This window comes from Montipora capricornis, chromosome 14 (genome assembly GCF_036669925.1).
Source record: "Montipora capricornis isolate CH-2021 chromosome 14, ASM3666992v2, whole genome shotgun sequence".
Lineage (NCBI taxonomy): Eukaryota > Metazoa > Cnidaria > Anthozoa > Scleractinia > Acroporidae > Montipora > Montipora capricornis.
Window position 1 is genome coordinate 49,343,853 of NC_090896.1, and position 12,500 is coordinate 49,356,352.

Below are 12,500 nucleotides of genomic sequence, written 5' to 3' on the forward strand. Positions count from 1 at the left end.
TTTCATCAGGATCATTATATAACTGGTGGGCAATAGAAGAAACGAAGCATGAACCATCTGAGGTACGTTCTAGTGCCTTCATTCCTTGCTGAGCTAATCGAGCCTGCAACAGTGCCATAGATGGATTTCTCAGTACTGTATGTGTACTTGTTCCATGAGCCACAGGGCCTGGGTTCGATTCAATGTCTCCTGATATCAATAGCTTTTCTCTTGATGCACAATAACTCTTATTTTGTTGGTTCAATTTTGTTGAACCCTTAGTAACAGATTGATCTGGAATACACAATAGTATTGACAAGTCTAGAAAAGCAAGGAGGAGCAAGAGAAAAACACTTTCTGAACTCCGATGAGCTCGATACTCTCCAAATGTAAGTCACCTTCCAAATGGAATTAATAAATCCTCCGTGAGCTTAGGGGACCGACAGAGACTGTCTTCTCACCATGTGTCGGTCGATTCGATTTCGACATTTAAGTCTACGCGTTAGTGAGTGAAAGGGGGTGCACAATTAATTGCACCAATGTTTACTTGTTCAGAATCTTTTGCTAAACCTTCGAAGAACGCAATTCCCCACTTCCTCAGTCTCTTGCTTCTAAATGCCGCGGAAAGTGCTCAAACACTTAGTGCAAAAGCCACAAACACCAATGGTGGCGCACACCCTGGCAAACAGGAAGTCAAACTTTCCAAGCTGTGTTGTAATTCGCTTGAAGATTGGCTAATTAGATCAAACTTCCGGTTACGAGTGAGTGGCAATCTGCATACAGATTCTCCCCAAAACTCGTGGATATTCTCGTGGATTATATCCACGAGTAAAAATGAGTAACCGGCCTTCCCATCTGGTAATCGGTTCGAACTCTAAAATCTGGGTCTCCAAGAAAATGTTGAGATCAGTCATGCTTGCTGTGTGACCAAGATCTGGCTTAACTCATTGGGTGAAGCCAATCAATAATCGCATGAGTGAATTTTTTTTATAGTGGATGAAGAATAAAGGGATGAATAATTGAGAAATAGTAAGTGTTGTAAGTGTTTGAAAATCCACGTGCAACGAGCCTTTCTACCTAATCTAGCGGAAGCAGAAATGTCACTGTACAGTCTGTACCCCCTTCCCCCCACCCACCCATCATCATCATCATCATCATCATTATCTTTATTTATACACGGTACAAACATCAAGTATCTATATAAATATTACTATCTATGTAATAAAAGAAAAGAAAATATTCTACTCATCAGTAAAAACTATACAGAAATACAAATACAGCTTCTATAATTCAGAATATTACCAATTAAGATAATAAATTTCATGAATGCCGTGTCGGAATTAATTATCATGCGTCGAAAGCTACAATCACAGACAAAAGTAGTTGGGAAGAGCTGTATTTCAACCCACTTCTGTTAAAGCGCAAAATAAATAGTTTCTCCTTCTCTCATATACCCCTCCCCCCCCCCCCCCCCCCCATTAAATGTTGGAAGGTAACACAACAATTTCCCACTAAAAACGGGTCTTCGTGGCGACAGCAGGAAACGGTTGAATGGGCGGATTGAATTGGAATGTAGTATTCAATAACTGTGGAGCGACTGCAGCTTTTTTTTGCCTACGCTTTGGTGTAGAGAAAACAGGTCAAATTAAGCAACAGGGGGTCCATACAAACTGTGTGACTGTCAGAATCGAAATTATAACAAAGGGGCGTCCAGTAAACCGTTCCGAGTCGGAGACAGCGTCTGGCTCCACATTCTTCGGCGACGGAAGGGGAGGAATTCCAAGTTGAATTTCCTTGGGAAGGACCTTACCTAGGGATATTTGTTTTATATGACGTCGGATCCAGAGATTTCCGCAGAGCCAAATCAAAGGTGTGGCTTTATCAACGGAGAATCTCTGTACGGTGGCCAATTTACAGGAAAGGAAAGGAACTCTATTTAAGTGTCAAGTCATTGTAGCGCTGGAGCGCTAATTGGGGACACTGTAAACTGAAATTAACATTGAAAGTAAATCAAGTCAAATAATGGTTTATGAGGAGAGGGGAAACCGGAGTACCCGGAGAAAACCTCTCGGTGCAGAGTAGAGAACCAACAAACTCAACCCACATATCACGCCGAGTCCGGGAATCGAACCAGGGATACATTGGTGGAAGGCGAGTGCTCTCACCACTGCGCCGTCCCTGACATAATCAGTTCCGTTGATAAAACCAAATTTTGGTATACTACTTCCCCACCGACGAAGCACCACGGTTTCTTTAGAAACTACCCCCTTCATTCAAATCAAATGTGGTCCATGCTGATGGTTTTAAACCGTCTTACTATTAAACACAACACAGTTTTTGTGTGGTTTGCCACACTGAGCTAGCAGCAAAGGTATTTGTATGACGGTATACTAGAATGGTCACGTGATCTCTAAGCGGTTGCAGAGGCTTGGGTACTAGCGCGTGGCAAAGAAGTGGTGGCCACCTTGTTGCCTTTCTGTTTGCAGTGACTTGCTTCCACGATTTGCTGCTTTCGAGAAAAATTTGTTTTGTTTTCTCCTGCTTTGAGACACCGAGGTAAGTTTTCTTTCATTTTTGGCTTGTAGTGAATGTCGACATTATGAATTTGTTTGCATCTGTCGAAAATCAGGCTTTGTAATTAAAACGAAACCGATTGCAATTTTCACCACATAGGAGTCATTTAGTACTCTCGCAAGCTAACATTTGTAGGCTTGAATTGTGTGGGTTGAACAACAACAAAATCTCAAAGTGTCTGATAGACCTAATAGGTGTCACAAAATGAAATATATTTGTGCTCGCATTGAATTGAACTTGGTCTGTTGAAATGATTTTTCTTAATTTGGACTGATTGGTGTTGTGTTAGCTTTACCCTGTCATTTTTAACATTATGTTATATCAGAAGCTCATGGGCTTCTGATTATATACAATATTAAATGATGGACAAATTTTACTGTGACTCCTAAAACTACAGTCTCAGTCACTGTGTTAAGTTTACCTAAATGGCATAGGAATACCTCTTACTTTTGTTAAGTTAATTTGTTAAACAAAGTTTATCTATTATCTTCATTTGTTTGTTTGTATTGTCTATTTAGCTTTCATATCAATTTTTAATGAAAGTTGATTTATCCTATGAAACGAACAATAATGTTTGACAGGTACGTTAATGACTTTTCCAACCCTCTAACAGTTTGTCGTGGTCATGATACAGTAAGTGGCTATACATAAGATGTCAAGGCTCAAAGTGTTTTCATCAGCTGATGGCAAAGTGCGAACCCCAAAGGCAACTATTAAAGTTAATAGAAACTATTTTTATCCGATTCAGAGCAACTTTTTCAGCCAATTCTATTTTGAAACACAGGGTTCATGATCAGAATTGTATATTTAAACCATTTAAAGTTTGTGAATTTTGTAATGAAGTTATGTTAATGGGTGGTCTTGGCAGATTTTCCTAAAAACACCAATATTAGAGGGGTTCACAGTCTAAATAAGAACATTTTCATGGATAGGTAAAGAGTACAATGTACAAAGTAGGGGAGGAGTATCAGGGAAAGGCCGAGGGGATGCGATGCAAGTCTGGTTAACCTTTGGGGAAAGAGCAAAACCCACACATGTACGCATTGCGTACCTATTATTTTTATATTGGTGGCCATTTGCGAAGCGAAGTGAAATTACCGCACACACAGCGTTCACGTGACTCAAAGTCAAGGTCATTCGGCGTTACCAAGGAATTAAAGCATAACATAAATGTCTTCATTAGGGGTGATACGACGTTTTCGCAAGAATCCATTCATATGCTACCAATTCGCTAAGAAAGAAAAGGGTGCTCCCATTTATAGTACTTGGCGTCCTTCTCTTTTAGTTAGATGCAAATGAAATTCAGGTAAAAGGCCGGCACCATCACTGTTCAAAGGAGCGTGGGCGGCATTCACGTGCCAAGCGTGCCAAGATTCCAAACAACGGCGTTGCTAGTACCGCCGATTGGTGGCAGCGACGGTTAAAAGCAAGGACGCCAGTTACTATTAATGAGCGCTTTTTTTATTTTTCAGCAAATTGGTCCCATATAAATTGACTCTTTAGATGACTTTTGATCACCCCTAACGGAAGACACTAGACAGGAGTGTCAAAACTTTTGAAGCTACATTCAAATTTCTTTAAACCAGCAAAGCATCAAACTATGTCTGATTATCAACCTAGTTGCAATGTGAACCTTTACTTATGATTTCGCTGCATTCGCTTACGGATTAAAGACGAGTCTACCACCGGCTCAGAAGAAAAGAGAGATCCTGGGTCCAAAGTATTAGTTTACGACAAAACCGGTAACATTGTGGTCGGCCTCCTGTTGAGGCGAAGGCGAAAACAGAAAAATTGTAAACAAAAGAAAAAACAGAAAGAAGATACGAAGAAAAGGTCAAGTTGAGTGGTTCGTGTGAGGGACTTGAATCCACGACCTCCAGATCGTACAGGGCCTAGAACACCCACCTTTGAACACGAGTCCCCGCTTAACCCTTTCCCGCCCAAGACAAGACGATTTTATTCGTCGATGGCGCACCCCTCGGGGAGGAAAGGGTTAAAATATATTTATTCGATATATCCATGACTTATGCGCAGTGAGTAATCAAGCCAACTGTTAGCTGTTCAGTTTGTGACCGTCTTTATAAACCTGTACAGGGTGTGGATATCACGATGGTTGAGTTCAGCCTGAATTGTCACGCTTTCTTTTCGTTACTGTTTAAGTAGCTGCACAAGTAAGTAACTGTACACAAGAACAAAATGGTTTCGCAGCTACGAAGTAGTAAACAAACGGGGTAGGCCGGTTTGCGACATACTTGAGAAAACAAAGCGTGAACTGTTAAAGAGTCAACATGCTTTAAGTTCAATTTTACGACACTTACAGTTCGACGCGCCTTACCGTGGCCACTTCACAAAGTTTTTTAAAACTTATACGCCAATCAGGGTGTGCGAATTTGATTGACAGTCACCCCTCCTTGCAAAGTTGCACGGTTGTAAGTTGCATACCGTTGAATGGGTTGTTCGAGCTGACGTACTTATACGTAGTTGTCAAATATGTGAAAGTTTGTTGGGTGACCACGGTAAGGCGCGTTGCATTGTAAAAAGTTAATACCTATCTAACATTACTTGGAAAATACAAAAAATAAAACCAAACCTGGAATAATGTGAATAACTTTAGGCGCTGCTAAATTGCCTCCGTTTGTCATCACAGCTGAGCCCGCAACTTGATTGCCCAGTTGGCTGCACTCTTGTTGGATCTGTGACCCGCCTTGTTTCAAGATGGCTTTGCTCAATTCACCGGCATTGCTCATGTTCATATCGGTGCTGATAATGTTTAAAATTGCATCAGTTGTTTCCTGAGTCAAATCAGCATTTATGACTTCAATACTGGGGCCTGTGTACTTGCGGTTACTTGGTCCGACCAAACCATGTTCAGATGACAAGCCTGGTGAACTTGCTGCTGTTCTGATTCCAAATAATTTGGATCGAAGTTTCCCCAACAAACTGCTAGTCGTGTATACTTGGCGTAAGTTATGCTTAGATTGCAAGTTAGCCATCTCTTGTTTGAAAGCAGTGATCAGGGCCTGATCTTGTTGGTACACCACAAATCGAATATCTTTCAAGGTGGACGAAGCATTTGTCTGGCAAAAGCTCAAAATCTCTTCCAACATTATTCGCGAGGCTTCGTTGGGTGGGAATTTCAAGTTTCCCGTGCCTATAACAGGAAAAGCTATAGAGCTCATTCTTAGCTCTTCGCCTTTCTGGAGACACCTCTGCACGATGTTTCGTAAAACCTTGAATAAAAAGAAATGAAATTGTAAAATGTGGAAGTCTGTTACCAAAACACAGTATTGCCATAGCTTGCAGAAATCACAATTTCGCCATAAAAAAGAGGGGGTTATCATGCCCGAGATAGCAATGCTCAAGAGCGCCGGCAAACAGACTGTCTTCTCATCGATATGCTTGCGCGAAATTTGCTAACGCACGTATATAAAAGCCACTTATGAATAATGTATAGTGAAGGATACCTTCATATTTAACCAATATCCCGATTAATGAAACGAATTAATCACACGCAGTAATCTTCACTACATTTACTTGTTGTGGTTTAATTTTGTCTTTGGTTTGAAATTTTTTTTAAACCGGTTCATTTCTTTTTCAAACCAGTATTTGTTTTTTTTAATCAACTGCCTAAAAAAAGGGATTTTTCTTTTTTGGGGGGTGTAGATAAAAAAAAAACTAGGGGCTTGGTTTTTTTAAAGGGGGTCTAAAAAAGAACTCAGTAGTCATCTTTTCCTCCCTTCTACTCACCTACCCTTCCCTGATCCTCTCCAGTACCTCTATCCCACCCCACCCCTCCTTCACACATCTATCCCCCCTAATGCCCACCCCCTCTATACAAGACTACTCACAGACGTTTCATATTTCTCAAGAACTGTATACTCACCAGAATTTAATCTTGTACTCCCTACCTCTGGATCTGCTGCCTACTCCTTAATCCACTTGATCCACGAAAGCAATTTAGTTCCTCAGAATAATTTATAAATAACTGTTTTATTATTCACCCTAGGCACTCTCGGTCAAGAGTACACAAATGTCTAATACTACACCAGAACCACATATGGCAGAGTCACGCCCAACGCACTTGCGTAAATGATTTCTATAGAGACATAGAGGAATTGAAAGGCCACCTAAAGACAAAAGACTCACAAAAACATTATTATTTAGAGGATGATTTTTACAACAAGGCTAAACATTTCTTGAAAGAAAAAACAAAAGAGCACCTCCGCTTTTCAGGAAATAAGGATCGATCTAAGCCGAAACAATTAAAAAAATGGAACAAAGGAAATGGTTTACAGGAACGGCAAACTCTTCACAGGAAACAACTTACAAGAAAGTAGTTCCAAAACGGTAAATGTTCCAAGTCTTTTCCCAAGCACACAGTCGAATTTCTCGCAGAGGACAGCAAATTACGGAAAAGTGGCTAAAGAAATTATGCAGAAATCAGTAAGAGAATTGTCAACACATCCATTCCATGCACAGAAAATGCCCAACAACGAATGGCAGCTCCAGCATTCCTCTCTTTGATAGAGATCGACTCCATGGCAAAATGTCACCCTTGTACCCCAACATGCTTACTTTTAATGGTAATGAAGTTACTTTCCAGTTGTATACTGCTCTATTTAACTGAAAATATGAGGGAGAAATATTTATGAATTTTGTATTATACAAGTTATATTGCCAAAGGAATGATTAAAGAATATCACTGTTTTTTCATTATGAAAAGTAGTCCTTCTTGTGAAAGACATAAAAGGGTTCAGCTCTTACGAAGGAATAACACTCAAACGTCAGCTTTCAAATTTCTTAACAGAGGTCAATTTATCATATCAACTCAATTGATAAATCCTTTTCTTTATTTCACTTCCCCATTGATAAAGCACCAAAGCTTCTTTGCAAACTAAACCCCTTATCCTACATGTGAAAGAATGCTTTTAATTACTTCCACCAACCATGAAACAATATTCTTAACCCAAAAAACCAAGACAACGGTTGTTTTAAAACACCACAAATGAGTGCTACTCCAATCACTACAATGCGTGTCACTCCCTTACCTGGACTGCAGTGTCTGACACTTGCAGACCGCAAGTGAGCTAACCCTAATTGAGAGCTCAACCCTAATTACTAAATTGCAGGCAGTGTCTCTAACCTTACATGAAAGCTAACCATTCAAAATAAGTGTTTGACCCCAATCAATAAGCTGAGCATATAACCCTAAACTCTAAAAAATTGTTTTTTACATGCACTAAATAATTATCATTGTCTTTCATAGCATCATAGACAACAATTTATCATAATAATCGTAAAAATGATGATTTCTCTAGTTTATTTTATACATACTTCATAAAATTAATTACAGAAAGATATCCAAATATGTTAAAATGGGCAGTGTTCTAAAAAAATTAAACCAGTTAAAAAAATGAAAACTGCTTTGAAAAAAAAAGAACTTTTCAAACCAAAAACAAAATTAAACCACAACATACTCACTTTATTCTTTGCATGCGCATGTCTTTTACACAACTTATATGGAAACTGGGGAGGGTAAGTGAGAACCCGGACACTACATACATACATACATACATACATACATACATACATACATACATACATACATACATACATACATACATACATACATACATGCATACATACATACATACATACATACATACATACATACATACATACATACATACATACATACTACATACATACATACATACATACATACATACATACATACATACATACATACATACATACATACATACATACATACATACATACATACATACATACATACATACATACATACATACATACATACATACATACATACATACATACATACATACATACTACATACATACATACATACATACATACATACATACATACATACATACATACATACATACATACATACATACATACATACATACATACATACATACATACATACATACATACATACATACATACATACATACATACATACATACATACATACATACATACATACATACATACATACATACATACATACATACATACATACATACATACATACATACATACATACATACATACATACATACATACATACATACATACATACATACATACATACATACATACATACATACATACATACATACATACATACATACATACATACATACATACATACATACATACATACATACATACATACATACATACATACATCATACATACATACATACATACATACATACATACATACATACATACATACATACATACATACATACATACATACATACATACATACATACATACATACATACGCCGATCAGATCAAGCCACTGATCCAACGTAAACCGTCAGGAAGATTGTCCACGGTTGCTTGCTTCGAACCCCTCAAAAAGAGCATCCGAACTAGTGATCGAAAGGTCGCAGATTCGACTCCTTCAAAAAGCACTCGAATTTTCCCGAGTATCACCCTGTCACCATCGAATAAGGCCTCGCCGATGTATAACAAGGTCACTTTGGGAAACGGATTCATGGTCCAAAACAATGCCAGTTAAAACTTGTGCCCAAATAAAAGGGGAAAATGACTTTGATACAATTTGCTGTTCTCTAGCAGATTTTTTTTTCAAGTAGTTATAACATGATCATTTTAAACGCTCACCGCTTCACCAATGCCTGCCTGCCATGGGCTACAGTTGGTATGAATCACGTGACTGCAGAGCAATGCGAACCCAGGACTGACTGTAATGTCACCAGCATTTGGAGTTGTTACGCTGTTCCTCATCGCCGCACCACCCGCCTTGAGGATCGCTTGATAGCATGCTCCTTGTGAACTAACCAGGATTTCAGCCTGTGATTTAAAGAAGCGGATTATTAATTAATCCAGAAGAAATTTGAATCTTTTTGGACACATGGATGTTATCAGTAGGAGACACAGGCATTTATTCCTTTATTTTCATTTTGCCACACTACATCAATTACAGAAAATACAAGACTACCAAATAAAGAAAAGAAAAATAAAGAAAGAAAGCGGCAAGGAAACCTAAATAAAACCTTGGGGCTCGCATAAAAATTAGGTTTCCTCACAAACTACAAGAAACAAAACACCATGAAAATGCAAATAGGGCGAGAGTCGATCTTACAATGAAAAATCAATATTTCGAAATAATGAATTCTTTTGAGCTCATTTTTAAATGATGCGAGAAAAGAAAAACTGACTGGGAATATCCAAACTGAGTGCATAAAAAAACTCTGGGCCTTGGAAGAAAACGGAAAACTGCCGTATATTTATTCTACAGTACGGTAAGGAAAAAGAGAAAGCAATGCCTGATGTTATAGGTATGGTTAGGATTATTTAAAAAAAAAGAGTCCAATTTTGAGGGAAGATTACAATTTCTTAAAGAAGACTCGTAAATTGACCTACTTGAAGTAAGTGAATATTGAGCAATTTAAGCGGGTTGAGTTCCTAAAAAATTGGATCTGTATGAGCAACATATCAGGACTTGCTCGTTTTTGCAGAATCACGATTCGATTAACATTAGTTTTGAAAGCAGATCCACAAACTGCGTTACAATAGTATAGTTACGGAAGTATCAGAGGGTTGTATAGGGAATACAGGCAGAACGAAACTGCATCTACAGATGACACCAATCGACTAAGATATTTAATGGGCAAAATTTCCACTGAGTTTTATCACTCCAAAACAATCGACGGAACTAAAATCACCAAACACACCTTTTCAGCCTCAATGACCCCAGCTCTCCACGAAACTTGGTGGCCAGCTTTGGTGGCGAAAGAAGATCGATCAGTGTCACCTCCAACTGCTTCCCGCTGATCATCTTTATCATCGTCACCACCAATGACTAGCTCATCATCGTCATCACTGCTTATGGAGGCAGAACTTACTTGTGTATCTTGTACCTTACCTTCCTCTCGCTTCGAGTCAAAGCTCTTCTGGACAAGGATTGCGCATTCATAGTTTTTCTCTACCGTTTTTTCCAGACGATCTCCTTTACCACTGGCATAAAATTTCCTCAGCCCAGGCTGTTTGATGTCAATCGCTTTACAGCTGACACCGGCCACAATAGTGTTCAGTTTCTCTCGTGCCCTCTTAATGCCTCTTTCATTGCCAAAAATAACAAAATCTTCATCTTTTCCATTTTCCGCAATTTTTACCCTCGAGTTTGCGAGTTGAGTTTCAATCAAGCGCAAATCGTCATCACCATACTCAACGAGATATTTTCTAATGCCTTTAGAACACGTAAATTGCTCTTCTAGAATGCTGTTATTTCTTAAGAAATAATTTAGCTTCTTTACAGCTTCGGTGACATGTTCTCGAAATCCGACAATAACGGTTTCACTGCATTCATTCTGATGTAGATGAACATCTTCTCCAACTTTGACTTCATTACATAGTTGGCGCCATTCTGATGTTTTCAAAATATGTTGGTTCGTGGCATCTACAAGAACTCTTTCCTCTAACGTCAGCATCTCCACAAGACTGGCAACCTGGTTAGCCTGTACAGCCGAGGTGCCCACGATGCCAACCTCCTTGTCAATCACATAGACAGCTTCAACGTTGTTCCTTTCTAACTCGCATTTCAGTCTCTTAAGACCTTCATCTGAGCCTATCACTTCCAAGATACCTTTTGATACAATTAGTTTTTTTTCCACCATATTCTCGTCAAGTCTATGGAACTTCATGGCTGCCTCATTATATTGTTCCGGTGGTCCTTCAAAATGGATCTCCTCTGCTTCAGGATCCAACGTTATCTCCAGTTCCTTGTTGTGCTGTTGAAGCTGCTCTGCAAACTTTATCTTCTTTAACAGAATTATGCGTTCTTTAGGAATTCTCTTTGAAAACTTCAAATACGTTTTCCTGGTTTCTTCACGATATATCTCTTCTAATTTTGCTTTAACCTGATCTTCAAACGCTTTTGCTTCTGAGCTCATGCAAACAATTCTGGCGCGGAAAGATTCATCCAATGGTTTGATCAGCGGTGGGTTAACCCCTAGGCATGCGCGAACGTCAAATAACCGTGACTTCAAGGCTTCCCAGAACTCCTTTTTAACTTCAACATCATGCTTGGCAAATTTTCTTAGGTAGCTTTGGACTAATTCAATACACTCTGACTGCCACGAATTGGTTTCGTCTTCTCCACGAAACACAACAACAGCTGTTTTCTTTTGTAGGGTCCACTTGATTTCACTCTTTTTCGCAGATAATGCCTCCTTCAACTCATCATGATGTGATGTGGTTGTGACGTATTCCATTACATCCGGGTCCACAACCATGTCTAACTGCAGGGCTGAAAATGAAACAAAGTTGGATGTGCTTGATTTACTTACTCTTGGTTTTCTTTAATTATTTATTTCTAATTTATAGTCTATCCCTTCAAATAAGAGTGTACTTAAAAGAACAAAACGCCGAAAAACGATGAAAGCAGCTGGTGTCATTCTCTTTTAATTTCTTTATTTAGGTGTTTTTGCCTTCAGTCGGCTAAGTAACCTATGTGCCTCACCTGCAAGATGGGCATTGTCTAATTTCTAAATTTAAAAACAGGTTGCAAAGGCAATAATTCTAATGTTTATGTTGTTCTGAACCGAACCGAAGAAGATTTAAACACAAGTAAAAGGTCATTTTTGGCAAAGGTAAAATCTGTCAACGTCATAGACTTGAAACATAACAGCTTAAGCTAAGGAGGCTCAAACCAGTTTTAACACTTTCAACAAAGTGTACTATTTGGAAGGATCGAATCTACCCAACTGTTTCATTTGACGACAATGTTGTGATACCATATGAAAAACTAATAAAGGCTTAACAAGATGCACTCATTAATGTGACGTAACATGTTACCATGGCAACAAAAGTGCCATCTAAAAACGTGGTCACCCCATTTTTTATTACTGGAGAGTGATTAGCCCGCTAAGATAAAACTCTC

The 12,500-nt window shown here is 38.8% G+C and overlaps 1 protein-coding gene across 5 annotated transcripts in view; it reads right to left on the bottom strand.

Moving 5' to 3' along the window:
* The window catches only part of LOC138031254 (protein mono-ADP-ribosyltransferase PARP14-like), a 96,093-nt gene that overhangs the window by 9,578 nt on the left and 74,015 nt on the right, over positions 1-12,500 (bottom strand). For all 5 annotated transcript variants that reach the window (XM_068878945.1, XM_068878946.1, XM_068878949.1 and 2 more), the window contains 3 exons: positions 10,294-11,867; positions 9,221-9,409; positions 5,144-5,783 (listed from right to left, as the gene is read on the bottom strand). In XM_068878945.1, coding sequence (XP_068735046.1) covers positions 5,144-5,783; positions 9,221-9,409; positions 10,294-11,867 — 2,403 coding nt within the window. The remainder of the gene's footprint in view (positions 1-5,143; positions 5,784-9,220; positions 9,410-10,293; positions 11,868-12,500) is intronic.